Source organism: Heterodontus francisci, chromosome 36 (genome assembly GCF_036365525.1).
Source record: "Heterodontus francisci isolate sHetFra1 chromosome 36, sHetFra1.hap1, whole genome shotgun sequence".
In the NCBI taxonomy this organism is placed as follows: domain Eukaryota; kingdom Metazoa; phylum Chordata; class Chondrichthyes; order Heterodontiformes; family Heterodontidae; genus Heterodontus; species Heterodontus francisci.
The window spans coordinates 6,688,486-6,706,263 of record NC_090406.1 but is presented as its reverse complement, the minus strand read 5'-3'; the positions used below and the strand labels follow the sequence as shown (position 1 = coordinate 6,706,263).

General features: G+C 44.8%; 1 protein-coding gene across 4 annotated transcripts in view; it reads right to left on the bottom strand.

Moving 5' to 3' along the window:
- Positions 1-7,739: 7,739 nt before the first annotated feature.
- Positions 7,740-17,778, bottom strand: part of slc25a42 (solute carrier family 25 member 42) — a 76,168-nt gene continuing 66,129 nt past the window's right edge. For all 4 annotated transcript variants that reach the window (XM_068016064.1, XM_068016065.1, XM_068016063.1 and 1 more), the window contains exons 5-8: positions 16,291-16,457; positions 15,219-15,335; positions 13,095-13,246; positions 7,740-11,248 (exon numbers count right to left, since the gene is read on the bottom strand). In XM_068016064.1, the coding sequence (XP_067872165.1) occupies positions 10,926-11,248; positions 13,095-13,246; positions 15,219-15,335; positions 16,291-16,457 (759 nt within the window). In that variant the 3' untranslated portion in view covers positions 7,740-10,925. The remainder of the gene's footprint in view (positions 11,249-13,094; positions 13,247-15,218; positions 15,336-16,290; positions 16,458-17,778) is intronic.

Here is a 17,778-nt window from a genome sequence, read left to right as displayed (position 1 = left end):
TAATTGGATCTTGCTCCTTCATTCAGTGTCAGTGGCAATCTGGATTTCTGCAGGTTTCATCATCTGCCTCAAACCTACTGGCCCAATCACAATTTTTTTCATCGCCAATAATTTTATAACTAGTAAACAAAAGTATTCAAAGAATAGCTTTTAAAAAACATTTGTTTAAATGTCCCTATGATATTTCTTCTGGGTTTCCTCGCAGCAGTGACCAGGAGATTAACCTTTAACTTCTGCAGACTCCAGGTCAACCCTGGAGGATTGGCAACCTTAGACCAGCTCTATTCAGCACTCAAAGAGTTAAAAAAAAAATCATTCCTCTGTCTGGCCTCCACATTAAAAACATCAGTGTTAAAGCTAATGAAATGCTAGAATACCAGGTCTCTCCTGTTCCACCAAGGTTAAATGGTGCATCTGTTTTTGGGCCTAGTTAGGCCTTCATCGTAGCGACGGTTGCTAGGGTGTAGGCCGAGGGTAGTGACAGCAGACATGTCTAACAGACATCCCAGACAGTATCCCTTGGGGTATAACACAATGAATTATACACTGTCTGGAAAAAACGAAAGAAAGGAGTTACATTTTGATTCCAGATATTCTCATTGAAGCCTAATTATAACTCAGTGCATGAACTCGAAACATTTCAACCCATTGTAGAAAAATTCCTGATCGAAGTGTGACGTTTTCCACGGAAATTCATGCTTTTCATAAATAGCGCGTGGGACATTATCACTCTAATGTTTTATCGCACCAGAGACTGACATTACCCAGCAAATCTAATCATACGCTGATTAAATGAGACGATGTTTAAACACCAATTGTAAAGAAGGATGGCCCTAGTAGTTACCTCCCCACTAACTAGCTAAATCACATTAAGTCACCAACTAGGTTGTATTTGTAAAGCAGGAACCCCAAGTTGTGCATTTGCATTTTGATATCAGACAAGTTTTGTTTACAGCCATTTTTTTTTTTGTCACTCTTGAAGACTCAGAAATCTATGTGGGGTACATTTTTGGCCATATTAAATCTGAGCCACTCATTCTGGTATCGATCTGATGGCTCCACCTCGTTAGCTGGCAATGGAATTCTGGAGTGCTGCAATGCATGTGCCCGCACACGTGATGTTGGCATGACCAACCCCCTTCAATTCTGCTTCTCAAGACTTAGAGCATATTGAGATTTACTAGGATGGGGCAGAACTGAGATATTATACCTATCAGGAAAAACTGAACAGGCTGAGGTTCGTTACTCTAGAAACGAGAAGTCTGAGGGGTGATCTGATAGGGGTCTGCAAGATTATGAAAAGGGTTTGATAGGATAGGTAGAGAGATTTTCCACTTGTGCGAGGGAGACTAGAACTAGGGGGCCACGAATATAAGATAGTCACTAATAAATCCAATGAGGAATTCAAAAGAAACTTCTTCACCCAGAGAGTGGTGAGAATGTGGAACTCGCTACCACAGGGAGTGGTTGAGGTGAATAGTCTAGATGCATTTAAGGGGAAGCTGGATAAACACATGAGGGAGAAAGGAATATGCTGATAGGGTGAGATGAAGTGGGTTTTATGGAGGCTTGTGTGGAGCATAAACGCTGGGATAGACCAACTGGACCAAACAACCTGTTCTGTGCTGTACATTCTAGTTGAATGAGAATGGTGCCACTCAGTGGCTCTTATGAGAACTAACCAACATTCTTTGCAACAGGGTGCTGGTAGGTCATTGGGTCTTATGTAGAACTCATTAACCATTTGTAGCATTAATCAAAAACAATACTTTTCCCCAAAGCATATTTACTGTATAACTAATCTATCTTCGCGGTGTGGCAAGACCACAAATCAAGATCAACTGCATAGCGAGTGGGAGATAATGTGGGTCAATACATAGGGACGTAATTCAGCCCTCACGGGCCATACAAATATTTTGATTTCGTATTGTTGAAATGGTAAAACATATAGCAGGTTGGTGAGGCAACAGAAGTCCCTCAAGCAATACAGGATAAGGGAGATGCAAAACTGAAGCAGTACAGCGCCATCATTGGTGGAAGGGCATGACCATAGCGTGACATGTTTACATGGGAGGTGTCCATTCTAATGCAGATGTAGGAATTAATAATGGAAATGAAGGCTGATATAAAAATTTGAGAACAGTAAGTGCATGGAGATGTAAAATACTTAATAATTAATAGATATGCAGTGATCATATATACATATAAACATTTCCTGCTAATCTATCACGTGTCTCTCCTATGTGTCTCTATTAATTTATAACAGATTAGAAGAAAATACTGACTCCCCTCTCTGTTTAGAACAGTGGGAGCATTTTTTTCTGGTCGATTTTGTTTTAATAGCTGAGAAGATGTCACTTGTGATTCCTTATTGTAGGCATGTGGCTCCCAGGAACCATGAGCAGCAGCTACGAAAGGACCAATGGCGAATGAGATTTTTTTCAATCACATGGTCAAATCACACCATTCAAAACCAGTAAGCAGCAGTTTTATCACCTGGTTACATGGCATCACTCAACAATTTAAATTTATATAGTGCCTTTAACAGAATAAAACATCCCAAGGCGCTTCACAGGTGCATTATAAAACAAAATATGACACCATGCTACATATTACGTCTGATGACCAAATGTTTGGTCAAAGAGGTAGGTTTTAAGGAGGCTCTTAAAGGAGGAAAGGTAGACAGGTGTACAGAGAGAATACCAGAGCTTAGGGCCCAGGCAGTTGAAGGCACAGCCACTAATGGCACAGCGATTAAAATCGAGTGCTCAAGAGGCCAGAATTAGAGGAGCGCAGAGTTCTCAGAGGGTTGTCGGACTGGAGGTGTTTACAGAGATAAGTAGGTTGCGAGCCCATGGAGGGATTTGAAAACAAGGACGAGAATTTTAAAATCAAGACGTTGCTTGATCGGGAGCCAACGTAAGTCAGGGAGCACATGGGTTCTAGGGGAATGGGACTGGGTGCGGGTTAAGACACAGGCAGCAAAGTTTTGAATGACCTCAAGTTTACAAAGGATAGAATGTGGAAGACCAGTCAGGAGTGCATTGGAATAGTCAAGTCTAGAAGTAACAAAGGCATGAATGAGAGTATCATCAGCAGATAAGCTGAGACAGGGGTGAAGTCAGGAAATGTTATGGAGGTTAAATAGGCAGTCTTCGTGATGGCGCAAACATGTGGCCAGAAGCTCACCTCGGGGTCAAATATGTCACCAAGATTAGTCTCAGATGGTTGCCAGGGTCAGGGATGGAATCGGTAGTTAGGGAATGGAATTTGGAGTCAGGACTGTAAACAATGGCTTCAGTCTTCCCAATAAGGAAATTTCTGCTTCCCAGTACTTGATGTCAGATAAGTCGTCTGATAATTTAGCAACAGTGGAGCAGTCAAGAGAGATGGTAGTGAGGTAGAGCTGGGTGTTGTCAGGATACTTACACAGCGCTTTCGGATGATGTCCCTGAGGGGCACCGTGTAGATGAGAAATAGGAGGGGGCCAAGGATAGATCCTTGGGGGACAGAGGTAACGGTGTGGGAGTGGTAAGAGAAATCATTGCAACTGATACTTTGGCTATGATTAGGTAAATAAGGACGGAACCAGGTGAGAGCAGTCCCACCCAGGCGGATGACAGAGGGGAGCGTTGGAGGAGGATGGTGTAGTCATGTGCGTCAAAGACTGCACACAGATCAAAAAGGACCAGGAGGAATAGTTTCAATTTGTCACAGGCACATAGGATGTCACTTAGGACTTTGTTAAGAGCTGTTTCAGTACGGCGACAGGGTGGAAACTAGCCTGGAGGGATTCAAACAGAGTTCCAGGAAAGATGAGTACAGATTTGGGAGGCGACAACACGTTCAATGATTTTGGAGGAAAGGGAGGTTCGAGAAGGGGGGGGGTGGGGGGTTGTTTGGAAGGATGGTGGGGGTAAAGTGTTTTTTGAGAGGGGTCGTGACAGAGAACTGTTAATAATATCAGCTAACTTGGGGACCAGGAGGGGAAGTTAGGTGGTCAGCAGCAGCAACTTGCCTTTTTATAACACAAAGATGCTTTATAGGAGGGATCAAAAATCAATTTTGACAACGAGCCACATAAGCAAAAAAGACTTGCATTTTTGTTCTGCCTTACAGGACCACAAGACATCCTAAAGCGTTTTACAGCCAATGAAGTACTTTTTTTTATTCATTCATGGGATGTGGGCGTCGCTGGCCAGGCCAGCATTTATTACCCATCCCTAATTGCCCTCGAGAAGGTGGTGGTGAAGCTGCCTTCTTTAACTGCTGCAGTCCATGTGGGGTAGGTACACCCACAGTGCTAGCGGTTAGATACAACTGAGTGCTAGGCCATTTCAGAGGGCATGTAAGAGTTAACCACATTGCTGTGGGTCTGGAGTCACATGTAGGCCAGACCAGGTAAGGACAGCAGATTTCCTTCCCTAAAGGACATTAGTGAACCCAGATGGGTTTTTACAACAATCAACAATGGTTTCATGGCCATCATTAGACTAGCTTTTTTAATTCCAGATTTATTAATTCAATTCAAATTCCACCTTCTGCTGTGGTGGGATTTGAACCCATGTCCCCAGAGCAATACCCTGGGTCTCTGGGTTACTAGTCCAGTGACAATACCACTACGTCACCGCCTCCCCAAGTGTTTGAAGTGTCGTCACTGTTGTAATGTATGAAATGCAGCAGCCAACTTTCACACAGTAAGATCCCACAAAGAGCAATGTGAAAATGACCAGATAATTTTTTTTAAATGATGCTGATTGAGGGATAAATATTGTCCAAGACACCAGGGATAACTCCCCTCTTCTTCAAAATAGTGGCATGGGATCTTTTACATCCACTTGAGGGGGCAGATGGGGCCTCAGTTTAACATCTCATCCAAAAGGCAGCACCTCTGACAGTGCAGCACTCCTCCATTGGAAGGTCAGCCATGCTTTTTGTGTTCAAGTCCTGGAGTGAGACTTGAACCCACCACCTTGTGACTCAGTGGTGAGAATGCTATCAACTGAGCCAGTCATAAGGAGATGTTAGGAAAGGGTGACCAAAGCTTGGCCAAAGGGCAGGTTTGAAGAAGTGTCTTAATGGAGGAGAAAGGCGGAGCGGTTTAGGGAGGCAGTTCCTTAGGCAGCTGAAGACACGGGCGTAATGAAAGTCAGGAAAGCACAAGAGGCCAGAATTGGAAGAGTGCAGAGATCAGTGCTATCCTTACCAAAATGTTTTGAATTTTGCAAACAAGTCATTTCACCCACAAAACTTAATGCCGAGGGGGTAATAGGACTTATAGTGTGATGACCCACAGTAGCAGTTATTTCTCTCATCTCACAAAAGATGGCAGTAGCATCTTCAAGAAAACCACTGCAGTCAACTCTTCAAACCATCTACTGTGAAACAGCACCCTCTGCTGCCGGACTAACTTTCTACAGAAATCTTTTTTTTTTAAAAAAGTCTCCAGGTTTGGAGGTTTTAATAGCACTCTCAACCCTCCCCTCTCGAGGGTGCGACTTGGCAGGCCGGTTATTTTGCGCAAGCCTGGACAGAGTTATTAGGAAGTTTTGACAATAGAAAGGCTTCACAGCAGAGCCCTGAATAAGGGTCACTGACCTGAACCGTTAACTCTGCTTCTCTCTCCACAGATGCTGCCAGACCTGCTGAGTATTTCCAGCATTTCTTGTTTTTATTACAGCACAACCCCATCTTATCCAAACTCGAATATTCCAATGCTCTCCTGGCTGGGCTCCCACCTTCCAATCTCATTAAATTTCAGCTCATCCAAAGCTTCGCTGCTCTGCATCCTAATCCACGCTAAGTCCCGTTCACCCATCCTTCTCTGTGCTCACTGACCTACATTGACTCCCAGTCTGGCAGTGCCTCGATCTTGGAATTCTCATCCTTGTTTTCAAATTTTGTCATCTCCCTGGTCTCACCCCTGCCTATCTCTGTAACCTCCTGCAGCCCTACAAGCATCCTCCAATTCTGGCCTCTTACATATTCCCGATTTTAACTCCTCCACCATTGGTGGGGTTGCGCCTTCCGCTGCCTCTGTCCCAAAGTCTGGAATTCCCTCCTTAAACCTCTCCGTCTATCTTCTTCTAAATTCCAGTGGATTCCAGGAAAGAGAAGAGTAAGAGGTGACTTGATTGAAACATATAAGATCCTGAGGGGCTGAGGGGTCTTGACAGGATGGATGTGGAAAGGATGTTTCCCCTTGTGGGAGAATCTAGAACTAGGGGCCACTGTTTAAAAATAATGGGTCGCCCATTTAAGACAGAGGAGAAAATTTTCTCTCAGAGGGCTCAGAGTCTTTGGAATTCTCGTCCTCAAAAGGTGGTGGAGGCAGAGTCTTTGAATATTTTTAAGGCAGAGGTAGATAGATTCTTGGTAAGCAAGGGGGTTGAAGGTTATCGGGGGTAGGTGGAAATACGGAGTAATCAGTTCAGCCATGAACTTATTGAATGGCGGAGCAGGCTCGAAGGGTCAAGTGGCCTACTCCTGCTTCTAATTCGTATGTTCGTATGTCCTCCTTAAAGACACTTCTTAAAACTATCTCTTTGACCAAGCTTTAGGTCACCTATTCGAGCAAACGTAAAGGTGTTGCCGTTCTCACCAAACACACACCTTCAAGCAGGATTTACTGTTAGCGGGACTGGGACCCCTAATAGGCTTCCCCCTTCCCACCCATCCTTTCTTCCCTGCACAGGGATGTCAGTGGTAGCATCCTACAGACATACACCTTCTCTATCAGAATCTGAACAGCTTGACTGAGGATTAGGTTCAGTATTGAGGTGACTAGAAGTAAGGGCCAGTTTGGGTCTGCAAATGACCTGAAGCCCAACCTGGCCCGAGTCCTTCCATTTTCTCCTGCGCCCGACCTGCTCATCAGTTTACTTACCTTCCGTTTTTCACTTTGTTGCTTATCTGCACAAGCTTAAAATAACTGTATAAAAAAACACCTTTCAAGTCCAAAAAGTACATTAACATAGGAGCCACTGACAGGAGGTAGTGATAGAACGTGTCCGCCCTGGCCCAAGCCGAGCCCGAATGCCGGATCCAGAAGCGCGACCCGACCCATGGCGTCGGGTTCGGGTCGGGTCGCCGGCCTTTAACTAGAAGTCAGTAGAAGTTCAAAGAAGACTTTGAGCAATTGGTGTTAAAACTACCTCAGCTGCGAGACAAACCCTCTCATTTCCACTGGTACATACATCAGTAGAGAATGATAAAATATGCATCAGCAACTTTCCTTACAGGTTTTGTAAGGCACTGCCTGCCCTTCAGGTAGGATACTGCTGGATACTACTACAGTGGCTTTCCCATCTAAGGAGTTTCACAGTCCCAGGTTCCAAACAGTGCTGAGATAGCTGACCTTAAGAAATGGCAGCAACACAAGGAACTAAGAATTGGACTCAGCACGCCTGCGCTGGAATGGAAATTTGAAACAGAATGAGACAGGATTCATGATCAGTTTCCAGTATTGTCTCTTGCCTCAGGAAGGTTATGAACGGACTACAGGTGAAGATTGGAATAAGCTTGGCGCGCCCCATGGTCAAACAGCTGACAGATGCTCACCGTCTAGGCTGGCACTTCTGAGTTTGGTGGTGGAGGCAGAGGACGGCTGACTGGCACTCATGGAACGGCACCTTACCCAAAGTCACGCCTTCAGGAAGGGAAGTGGAATCAGATGGGGAAAAAATGGCTCGACATTCTCTCTATTTCTAGGGTCTCCACAAATAGAACAAAAGCAGCAGTTTTTTAAATTCAAATATTTTTATTTTTCATCAACTGAATCACTCAAATAACTGACTACAGTTCAACACCTCTGAATCAAAGTCACTTGCGGGAAAAGGCAACTCCCTGGGACACATCGGGTCTTCATGCAGATTGGACTCCAGTCCATGAAGGAAGTTGAACAGGACTGGTCCTGGGCTGGCCCTCTTCCCTCACTACCCCTCCTCTCCCATGCATACTGCGCACAGCCAGACCAGGTTTCCTGGCTGCTACTGCTGTTGGACAAAGCGATCACTCTTGCAACTCATAGGTTTGGTCAACACTGACCAGACCCTACAGAGTCCTCACAGGAGGCCCCCGTGGCTGAAACCCATTTCTTGCTGTGTCTGGTGACCTGCAATAGCAGGACAATGCTATGATAAACAATATGTTAAATTGCAAATATCATACAAGAAAATCATCATGTTTTGTGAAAACAAGATTGAGTACGCTGGGGTAGAGGGGTACTTTGGGTGGGCCGAGGTATGGGAGACTTTTTTTGGGTGGGCTGGGCAAGAGATAATTTGCTGCAACATTTCCTCCTCTCCCATGAGAGCCTCTGGAGATTTCCCTTTCTCCACAGAATTTGTTGCTACCCCTGTTCTAAAGCTTTTCCTTTAATGATGGAACCTTAAAGAGGCAGGAGTGAGAGAATGGGTAATAAGAAAAAGGATCAATTATCTCTTATAAGCACCATTTCTCCATTGCACCTCATCCAAGTTCTCTCAAACCAGGAGCACGCGTTCAATTATCTTTAATTTTTTGTGCTCATCAAGGTGAGTGGATGATGTCATTACAGCTGGGAAATGGAACCAACCCCATTTCAGGCATCCGTCAGCTCAAACACTCCCACATAAGATGCACAGGGTTAGATACAGAGCAAAGCTCCCTCTACACTGACCCAATAATGTGCTTTAGCTTCAACCTTAATAGCATCCTTACTACATTAATGTAACATTCCCTCTCATCCACTAGCCAAATTTCCACATCCATCACCCTTAGGCCTGGGAGTGACAGAAGCGATTGGTGCTATCGAAGGGACAGCCCACTGGGGGCTGGATTGAGACTGCTCAAACCCATGCCACACATGCTCCCTAGAGCCAGCAGATTGAGGAGCCATTTGCCTCATTAATTGGGGCTCAATGGTTAGAGGTGAAAAGGCCAGCTCCCTAACCAACTTCAGCACCCTGTTAAAGTGGCAGGATTCAAAACAATACCAAAATACTGACGTCAAATAAAAATGATGGAAATTTCCCATTGGGCTGATGTGTTTAGTTGTGGCGACTGATCTTATAAATGCCACACGTTCAATGTCTCTGGCATCCCATAAAAGAGAGCTCAGTTCCTCTGCAGAGACCGACACACTACTGCGCAGAGCTAGTGTTGCCAACCCCCTAGGCTTGTTCTGGAGTCTCCAGGAATTATAGATTAATATCCAGGACACTGCTGCGAGCAAAACCAGGAGAAAAATCAGAGTGATATTCAGAAGTTTTTTAAAAATTTGAATATTTACTAGTTATAAGTATATTGGACAGGGCAGAAAAGGCATCTGTTGGCAATCAAGAGTCATCCAATTGGGTAATAAAAATTCTGTCTGCTTTTCCATTGGTGCTGGGAAGGCAGGACAATTGAGAAGATGGTCGTGTCAGGCAAGCAATGGTCAGATGGGGGTGGGGGGGCGCAGGGGATGCCCATGAGGCAGTTGGAGGCAGGAGGTTATGTAATGGTGCCTCCAGGAATACTTCTAACCAGAGTTGGCAACCGTAGGCAAGGCCGATCCAGCAATACCGCCTTGGTGCTCATCAAACCACTTGAGTAGGTTAAGTAGTATGCAGTTCTGGTCAGCCGATCATGGGCAGGAGATTAATCTACTGTCCTAAGGAGGCAGCACCTGTGATTTGGGGAACAGGAATTTAAGTTATGAAAAGAGAAGTTAATGAAATTGTAATGGTTTCTTTTTAAAATGAAAAAAAAGTAGACTTTGAGGAGAGTCTGCTTGAACTTTAAGGTTAAAAATAGTTTGCATTTACATCTAGCACCAATCATGGCTACCAACACATTTCACAGTCAATGAAGTACTTCTGCACTTATCGTTGTAGGGGAAATGAGGCAGCCAATGTGTGCACCACCAGATCCCAGAAAGAACAATGTGATAAATGACCAATTAGCAGTTTTGCTTTAAAGCCATGTTGGTTGAGGGATGAGTATTGACCAGGACACTAGGTCCCTCCTCTCTTCTTCCAACAGTGCCACAGGACCTTTTACCAGCAGACAGGTCCCCGGATTAACATCTCATCTGAAAAACTGCATCTCCGCCAGTGCGGTACTGCCTCAGTACTGCACTGGAAGTGTCAGCCTGGATTGTGTGCTGCAGTCTCTGGAGTGGGACTTAAAGGCACAACCTTTTGCCTCTACCCACCAGAGACATCGCCGACACCTTCACTGTCAATTAGGAAATTGGTAAACTGTTTTCTATGTAACAGTGATCAAATCAGATTGGACATTAAAAATGAGAAAGTTAGAAGTGAGAACTAATCAAGGGGAGCCTTCTTCAATCCAAAGAGTATTGGGACTGGTGGAACAAGTTCAAAAGGATGGACAATGAAAAAGGTCAAATAACGTCAACTATGGCTCAGTGGGTGGCACTCATGTCTCTGGGACAGAAGGTTGTGGGTTCAAATGCCACTCCAGAGACTTGAGCACAAAAGCTAGACAGACATTTCAGTGAGGGAGTGATGCACTGTCAAAAGTGTCATCTTTTGGATGAGACATTAAACCGAGGTCCCCTCTGCCCTCTCAAGCAGTTGTGAAAGATCCCTTGACACAAACTGCGACATTCTCGTACACTGCTGCAAGGAAGCCGTGCAGAATACAGACCGTATTCCAGTGCAATGTTAACCAATTACAATTTATCTTGAAAAGCAGGCAACTTAGAGGCCTTAACAACAATCAATATTAAAATTAGGTTATTTCAACAGTGTGGGGGACACAATGCCAGAGTTTCAATTGTTATTATGGCACGATTAACCTCCATTGTATCACGCACTGTTACTCCAGTTTGTAAATACTCGTCCAGCAATTGTCAAATCCCATTCTGGACACTTATTAGTGTGACTTGTTTTCTTTCATCCGGTCCTCAGGCTCCAGAACAACCATTCTTGCAGTTACTACCTTCCTAGGGTACCGTCCTGAATTTTGTGGAGCAGAATCTGCATGAGGTCGAAGGTGGTGAAGCTGGTCCCCACAGCGATGGGGCCCTTTAACCAGTTCATGCTGAGGCCCTTGTACAGTCCCCCGACCAGACCCTCTTCTGTCACGATTTTGCGCATCGTCTCCACAATGCCCTCATACTTGCGGCACTGCACCCCCGCCGTCTGCATCCGCCGCCGCACCACATCCAGCGGGTAGGAGGCTGACTGGCCAATCAGACCGGCACACGCCCCAAAAAGTAGCCGCTCATGGGGGTATGGTTGGTTTCTCTCAGTGTACTCTGAAATCAAGTCATGCAAGCACATTATAACCTATAATCCTAACAAAAAACTTCCTTTCCTAATGATTAGTCCCACAAAATACTTCTCGATAAGGAAGTCCATCCAGCCCATCTTAATTTATCCGTGCAAGACTTCAGTTATGTGGATAGACTGGAGAAACTGGGATTGGTTTCCTTAGAATACAGAAGGGTAAGGGGAGATTTAATATGTTCAAAATTATGTAGAATTTTAATAACAGATAGGGAGAAACTGTTTCCACTGGCAGGAGGGTTGGTAACCAGAATTAACAAAAGAACCAGAGGTGACTTGAGAATTTTTCTCCCCCCACACTGAGTTGTTGTGATCTGGAATGCACTGCCTCAAAGGGCAGTGGAAGCAAACTCAATAACAACTTTCAAAAGGGAATTGGACAAATACTTGAAGGGGAAAATTTTACAGGGAACGAGATGATTGGATGGCTTTACCAAAGAACTGGCACAGGCATGATGGGCTGAATGGCCTCCATCTGTATTGTATCATTCTATAACCAGTCTAATCATTTGTCCATTCAATGAATGGTTATGATTTAGAATGTGCTGCTGATGGGGTGGTGGAAACAGATTCAATAGTAGCTTTCAAAGGAAAGTGGATAAATATTTGAAAAATTGCAGTATTATGGGGAAAGACCAGTGGAGTAGGATTAACTAGATAGTTCTTGGAAAGAGCTGGGGCAGACACAATGGTCTGAAAGGCTCCAGTTCTGTTCAGCCTTGTTGCAACTGGCACTTCTCGCAGTTTTCAGTGAAAAATAAAACTTCCTTTCTGTCCCCTAGAATGAGGATTCAAAAAACTGGAAGCCAGAAAAAGACTAGAGAAGCTTGGGCTCTCTAACTGGGGAGAGAGAGAGGTGGATGTATAGAAAAGCTCAGAGTATGAAAAAGATAAGCTTGGATTTTAGTTCTAATTCAAATGCGAGTAGAACAAGGAGAGATCGATTCAAATTAGCAGTTCCACCTTCCACTTTATCTTTCCTCCTCTCCACTTGCTTAAAACCCAATACTTCTCCAACATTTTCCAGTTCTGATGGGAGGTCAGCAAACTGAAACGTTAACTTGGTTTCTATCTCTACAGATGCTGCCTATCGTGTGGAGTGCCTTCTATTTTCATTATAATCAAAGGCAACGCTAGGACCAATAACAGGGAAATCTTCACAAGTGAAGAACAGTGAAGTGGGCGGCACAGTGGTTAGCACCGCAGCCTCACAGCTCCAGCGACCCGGGTTCAGTTCTGGGTACTGCCTGTGCGGAGTTTGCAAGTTCTCCCTGTGACCACGTGGGTTTCTGCGGGGTGCTCCGGTTTCCTCCCACAGCCAAAGACTTGCAGGTTGATAGGTAAATTGGCCATTGTAAATTGTCCCTAGTGTAGGTAGGTGGTAGGATAATTGAGGGAAGGTGGGGATGTGGTAGGGAATATGGGGTTAATGTAGGATTATTATAAATGGGTGGCTGTTGGTTGACACAGACTCGGTGGGCCGAAGGGCCTGTTTTAGTGCTGTATCTCTCTATGACTCTAACATATGGAATGAATTTGCAGATGGAGTAATGGAGACAAAAATCTAACTTATATACTGCATGGGGGTGGGGGAGGATGAGGGGGCAGTGGAATTACGATCTCTCTGGATGGATGAACTAAGATAGAGCGAATGGCCTCCCCTAGCCATAATGATTCTGTAAATTGCGTAAAATCCTGTTAGTTGGTGGGGCAGGGAGTCTCACAAGCCTGGCTCCAAAGCCCGCTCAATCAACGTGGGTACTGTACTCAGTGCAGCCCCTCCAAGGCCCACCTTACTGTGAGCTGCTGCCGTACCTGCGTGTACTTTCTTGCATGTTTCGTAAGTGAAGAAGCTGAGTCCAGCATACGGAATTACCCCAATGATGGTGGGAGTGAATCCGCTGTACAAGGTCTTGAGTCCTTCATCTCGTGATATCCGGACGAAGACGTGTAAAATATTACCATACCTGTCAGCACAAGAAATACAAAACACACCATCACTGTCGGGAAACCCACTGCACAAAGTATCTCAATAAGAGCAAATAAGGAGAAACTGTTTCCAGTGACAGAAGGACCGGCAACCAGAGGACACAGATTTAAGGTGACTGGAAAAAGCACCATAGAGGACATGAGGAAAAGATGATGAAAGCAGATTCAATAGCATTCGACAGCAACTCCTAAACCTACAACCTCCGCCACCTGGAAGGGCAAAGGCAGCAAGTACATGGAAATACTTGAAGGAAAAAAATTACAGGACACTGGGGAAAAAAAAGCAGAGTGAGATTAATTGGATAGCTCTACCCAAGAGCCAGCACAGGAGCAATGGCTGAATAGCCTCCTTCAATGCTGTATCATCTTAGGATTCTGTGACCCATTGAATTTACTGAATAATATTTCCATTTATGTACCATACCATCACATTAAAGAGTATCTTGCACATAATTACCTTTAGTGGGTGCAGTGGTCGTAATGGATAAGTATCCCAGAGAACTCAAGTTCAAATCTAACCATGGCAGTTTAAGAATTTAAATGCAGTTTAGAAATGACTTTGGAATAAGAAAACAAACTGGGGTCTTCAGCACTCAAGAAACTCGACACTATCCAAGATAAAGCTCGATTAGCACTCCACACATCACCTTAAATACTCCCTTCCTCCTCCACCAGCGCACAGTGGCTGCATTGTATGCCATCTACAAGATGCACTGCAGCACCTCCCAAACCTGTGACCCCCACCACCTAGAAAAACAAGGGCAGCAGACACATGGGATCATCATCTGCAAGTTCCCCTTCAAGTCACACACCATCATTACTAGGCCATTCCTTCATCATCGCTGGGACTAAATCCTGGAACTCCCTGCGCAACAGCTAAAGCACCTTCATATGGACTGCACTGGTTCAAGGTGACTCACCACTCATCATCTTCTCAAGTGTAACTCAGGATGGGCAATAAACACTGGCTTTGCCAGTGATTTCCACATCCCGAATGAATGAATTAAAAAAAAAAATCACCAGATCCACAGCTACATGGTTGGCTTTGCACTGTCCTATGAAGTGGCCCAACAAGCCAGCCAGCTCAGGGCAACAAATGTTGGGCTCTGGGCATCATTGGCAAAACCAAGACTTAATAACTAAAAAATCTTGAGACAAATGTCAACAATATGCCCCAAATAGCAACAAGGTGACCCTTTCATATGGTTTGTGAGATAATGATTGAGGAAGGACACCAGAACTCTCTGCTCTTCTTCGAAATAGTGCCATGGGATCTTTTACATCTACCCAAGGAGGCAGACAGGCCTCAGTTTAACGTCTCATCTGAATGATGGCACCTCCAACAGTGCAGTACCCCCTCAGTACTTGCACCAACATACAATGTTTTGGCCTCAATTAAAGGGTATGTTTTCAAGAAGGAGTTAGGGATCAAAGGGTATGGGGCGAAAGCGGGAACAAGTTACTGAGTTGGATGATCAGCCATGATTATAATGAATGGCGGAGCAGGCTCGAAGGGCCGAATGGCCTACTCCTGCTCCTATTTTCTATGTTTCTTTTTGGAGTGAGCGGACAATTTAAGTGCGTATTCCCTTTAAACTTTTTTTTCACGGCTGCACACAAGCAGTAACTTTATATTATGCTGAAAATTTATCCCATCAAACCAGTGAGGTTTTGAGCCGTCTGTTTATTTCAATGTACAGTATATTCCAGGTTGCTACATGGCCTTGCAAGCATACACGTTTGAGGGAACAGTGGATCCACTGTAAGGCAGTGGGCACAGAGGTGATGGGTGAGCAAGACTTGATGAGAGTTAGGCTGAGGGGCAGCAGAGTTTTGGACAAGCTCGAGCTCACAGAGGATGAAAAGTGGGTTAGCCAGGGGAACAGTTTTGGACGAGCTACAGTTTACAGAGGGTTCCGTCATTAATTCATTGCTGCTTTCAGTACTCACATTTCCTTTGGAGTTACAGCCATTCGCGCCCGCACCAGGTCCAGAGGGTAGGTCACTGTGGTGGCTGTAATACCGGCCAGTGCACCCGCCAGAAGCCGTGGGAAGGGTGGCAGAGGCCTAGCATAGAGAAAGAGACACAACCATAAATGAAAATTCCACAGAAAGATCTGTCTCAACAGTTGATGGGTGCCCAACTCAAACCAGGATATGGGAGAATGATATTTAACCTAACAATCACATTCCTTCCACAGACCAAGCACTCTGTCACGGATTCCCAACAGACTGAGTTAATCTTCCCTGCAAAGTTCTCCAGCTAAGCTCACATCCAGTTGAACCTTATACAAGACTTTTAAATGTTTAGATCGAGGTTAGAGAACAATAAGTCCCTGTCCAAATGTAGGGTCAAAAAAAAAGTCAACCTTCACCCTATGCATTTCAAAACTTTCATGCTGGCTGGTAACTAGTAAAGCCTTTTCTGTGAGCTCTGGCATTTCAACAAGTGTATTTCCATCCAACAATGCTCTTCTCCTCCAGTGCTACATTTAAGCAACCACTTTCCCGACCGACTTCAAACCACTGCAGCTTCTTAATCTCTGCTCTCTCTATCTACCTTGCTGGGACAGATCCAATTTAAAATTAGTAGTGGAATCCTAACTGAAGTCAGGAGGGAAAGCTGCCATTTAAATATCATTGCTGGATGAATCTAGCACAGCAGGGATATGGTGGCACTGTTGGTCCAATACCTTTGGCACAATTGATTCACCAGAAAGCGAGCCAGGAGACACCTCTGAGCAAAGATATGACCTCTGTATAAGTGATCTCTAACTCCCACGATTAATCCCAGACAGGGCCACAAATCTATGGCCTTTTATCCAGAGTACAGTTTATACACTCTGCAGCTATTTGAATTCAGAAAGAGTTTGGGGAAAGGGCAAGGAAATGGGACTAAGAGAATGGTGCAAATTGTGAGCTGGTGTGGTGAGGATGGGCTAAATGATCTCCTGTGCTGCAAGATCGCATGAGAGTCCCGAATAAGGACACTTCAGTAATGGTCCAGCTCCCGTGTACTGACCTTCCATGGGTCCCGCAGTAGGATCCCAGAATCTGTTTGTACTGTTCGTGAGAGCAGAACTGAAGTGCAGCATAAGGAATAACTCTGACCATGGTGGCAGAGTTACCCCGCCAGAGGCTGAAGAAGCCTTCCTTCTGATAGGTTTGGTAAATCAGCTTCACAACTTCCTATGGCAAACAGCAAGAAGAACAATTACTCTCTGGTATGAAAGAAAGAGGAACTTGCATCTATACAGAACCATTCACACCCTCAGAACATCTCAAGCTGATTTGGGAAACAGAGAGCGTGCATGCGCGAGAGGGAGATGGGGCTTGAGAGGGGAGAGCGAGCACATGCAGGCGCACTCGAGGGGGGAGCAAGAGAGAGAGAGAGAACGCAGGTGCATGGGGGATGGGGGGTGGAAAGAGTATACTAGCACAGATAGGCATGTGAGGAGTAGAAAAAGTGGTCGGGCATGGTAGAGGGGGTGCACATGGGCATGGGGGTGGGGCAGACAGCAAACGAGAGAAAACAATAAAAAGAGAGTAAGAGAAAGACTTAGGTTTAGATAGCTTCTTTCATAACCTCAGATGTCCCAAAGCACTTTACAACCAATTAAGTGCTTTTTGAAGTTTGCAGTCACTCTGTACAAGCAAACACAGCAGCCAATTTGTACACCGTAATTCCCACAAACAGAAACAAGGCAGGTGACTACACAACTATTTTAATGATGTGGTCGATGAATAAAGTTTGGCCATGACACCAGGAGAACTAACCTGCCTTTCGAATTGTGCCATGGGATGTTTCGAGTCCAATTGAATAGACAAACAGGCCTTGGTTTAAATGTCTCACCTGAAAGACAGCACCTATGAGAGTGCAGCACTCTGAATTATAAGCTCAAGGCACTGCATTGAGACTTGAGCTCACGACCTCTGACGAGGTGTGCAAGAAGGTTTCTTCTCCCCACATCTGTGCACAACTTTGGCAGCATATTTAAGGCCTGATGTTAAAACTTAAAACAAACTTAAAGAATTGAATCATGGCAAGACTTTTTTTTTTAAGTGTTATTTTGTACATGGCGGTTCATCAAAAATTGGAAATAGAATCAGGATTATAGTCTCTAGGGCACGTTTCACACTGTTCGGAGCAGGAGCAAAGGCATTATGCCAAATAGTGGGAGTCAGGGAGTGGGAGAGGCAGGGTGAAAGGGAAACAAAGACCATAGGAACTGGAGCAGATCATTTAGCCGATTGAGCTTGTTCCGCCATTCAATTAGATCATGCCTAATCTGCACCTCAACCCCATTTACCCACTTTTGCTCCACAGCCCTCAATACTCCTACACAACAAAAATCCATCAACATTGAGCTTGAAATTTCCAATTGACCCAATGTGCACAGCAATTTGGGGCAGTATTTTCCAGATTTCCACCAGCCGTTATGCAATAAAGTCCTTCCTTATTATACTCCTGAATGGCCAAGCTGTAATTTTATGATTGTGCCCCCTTTGT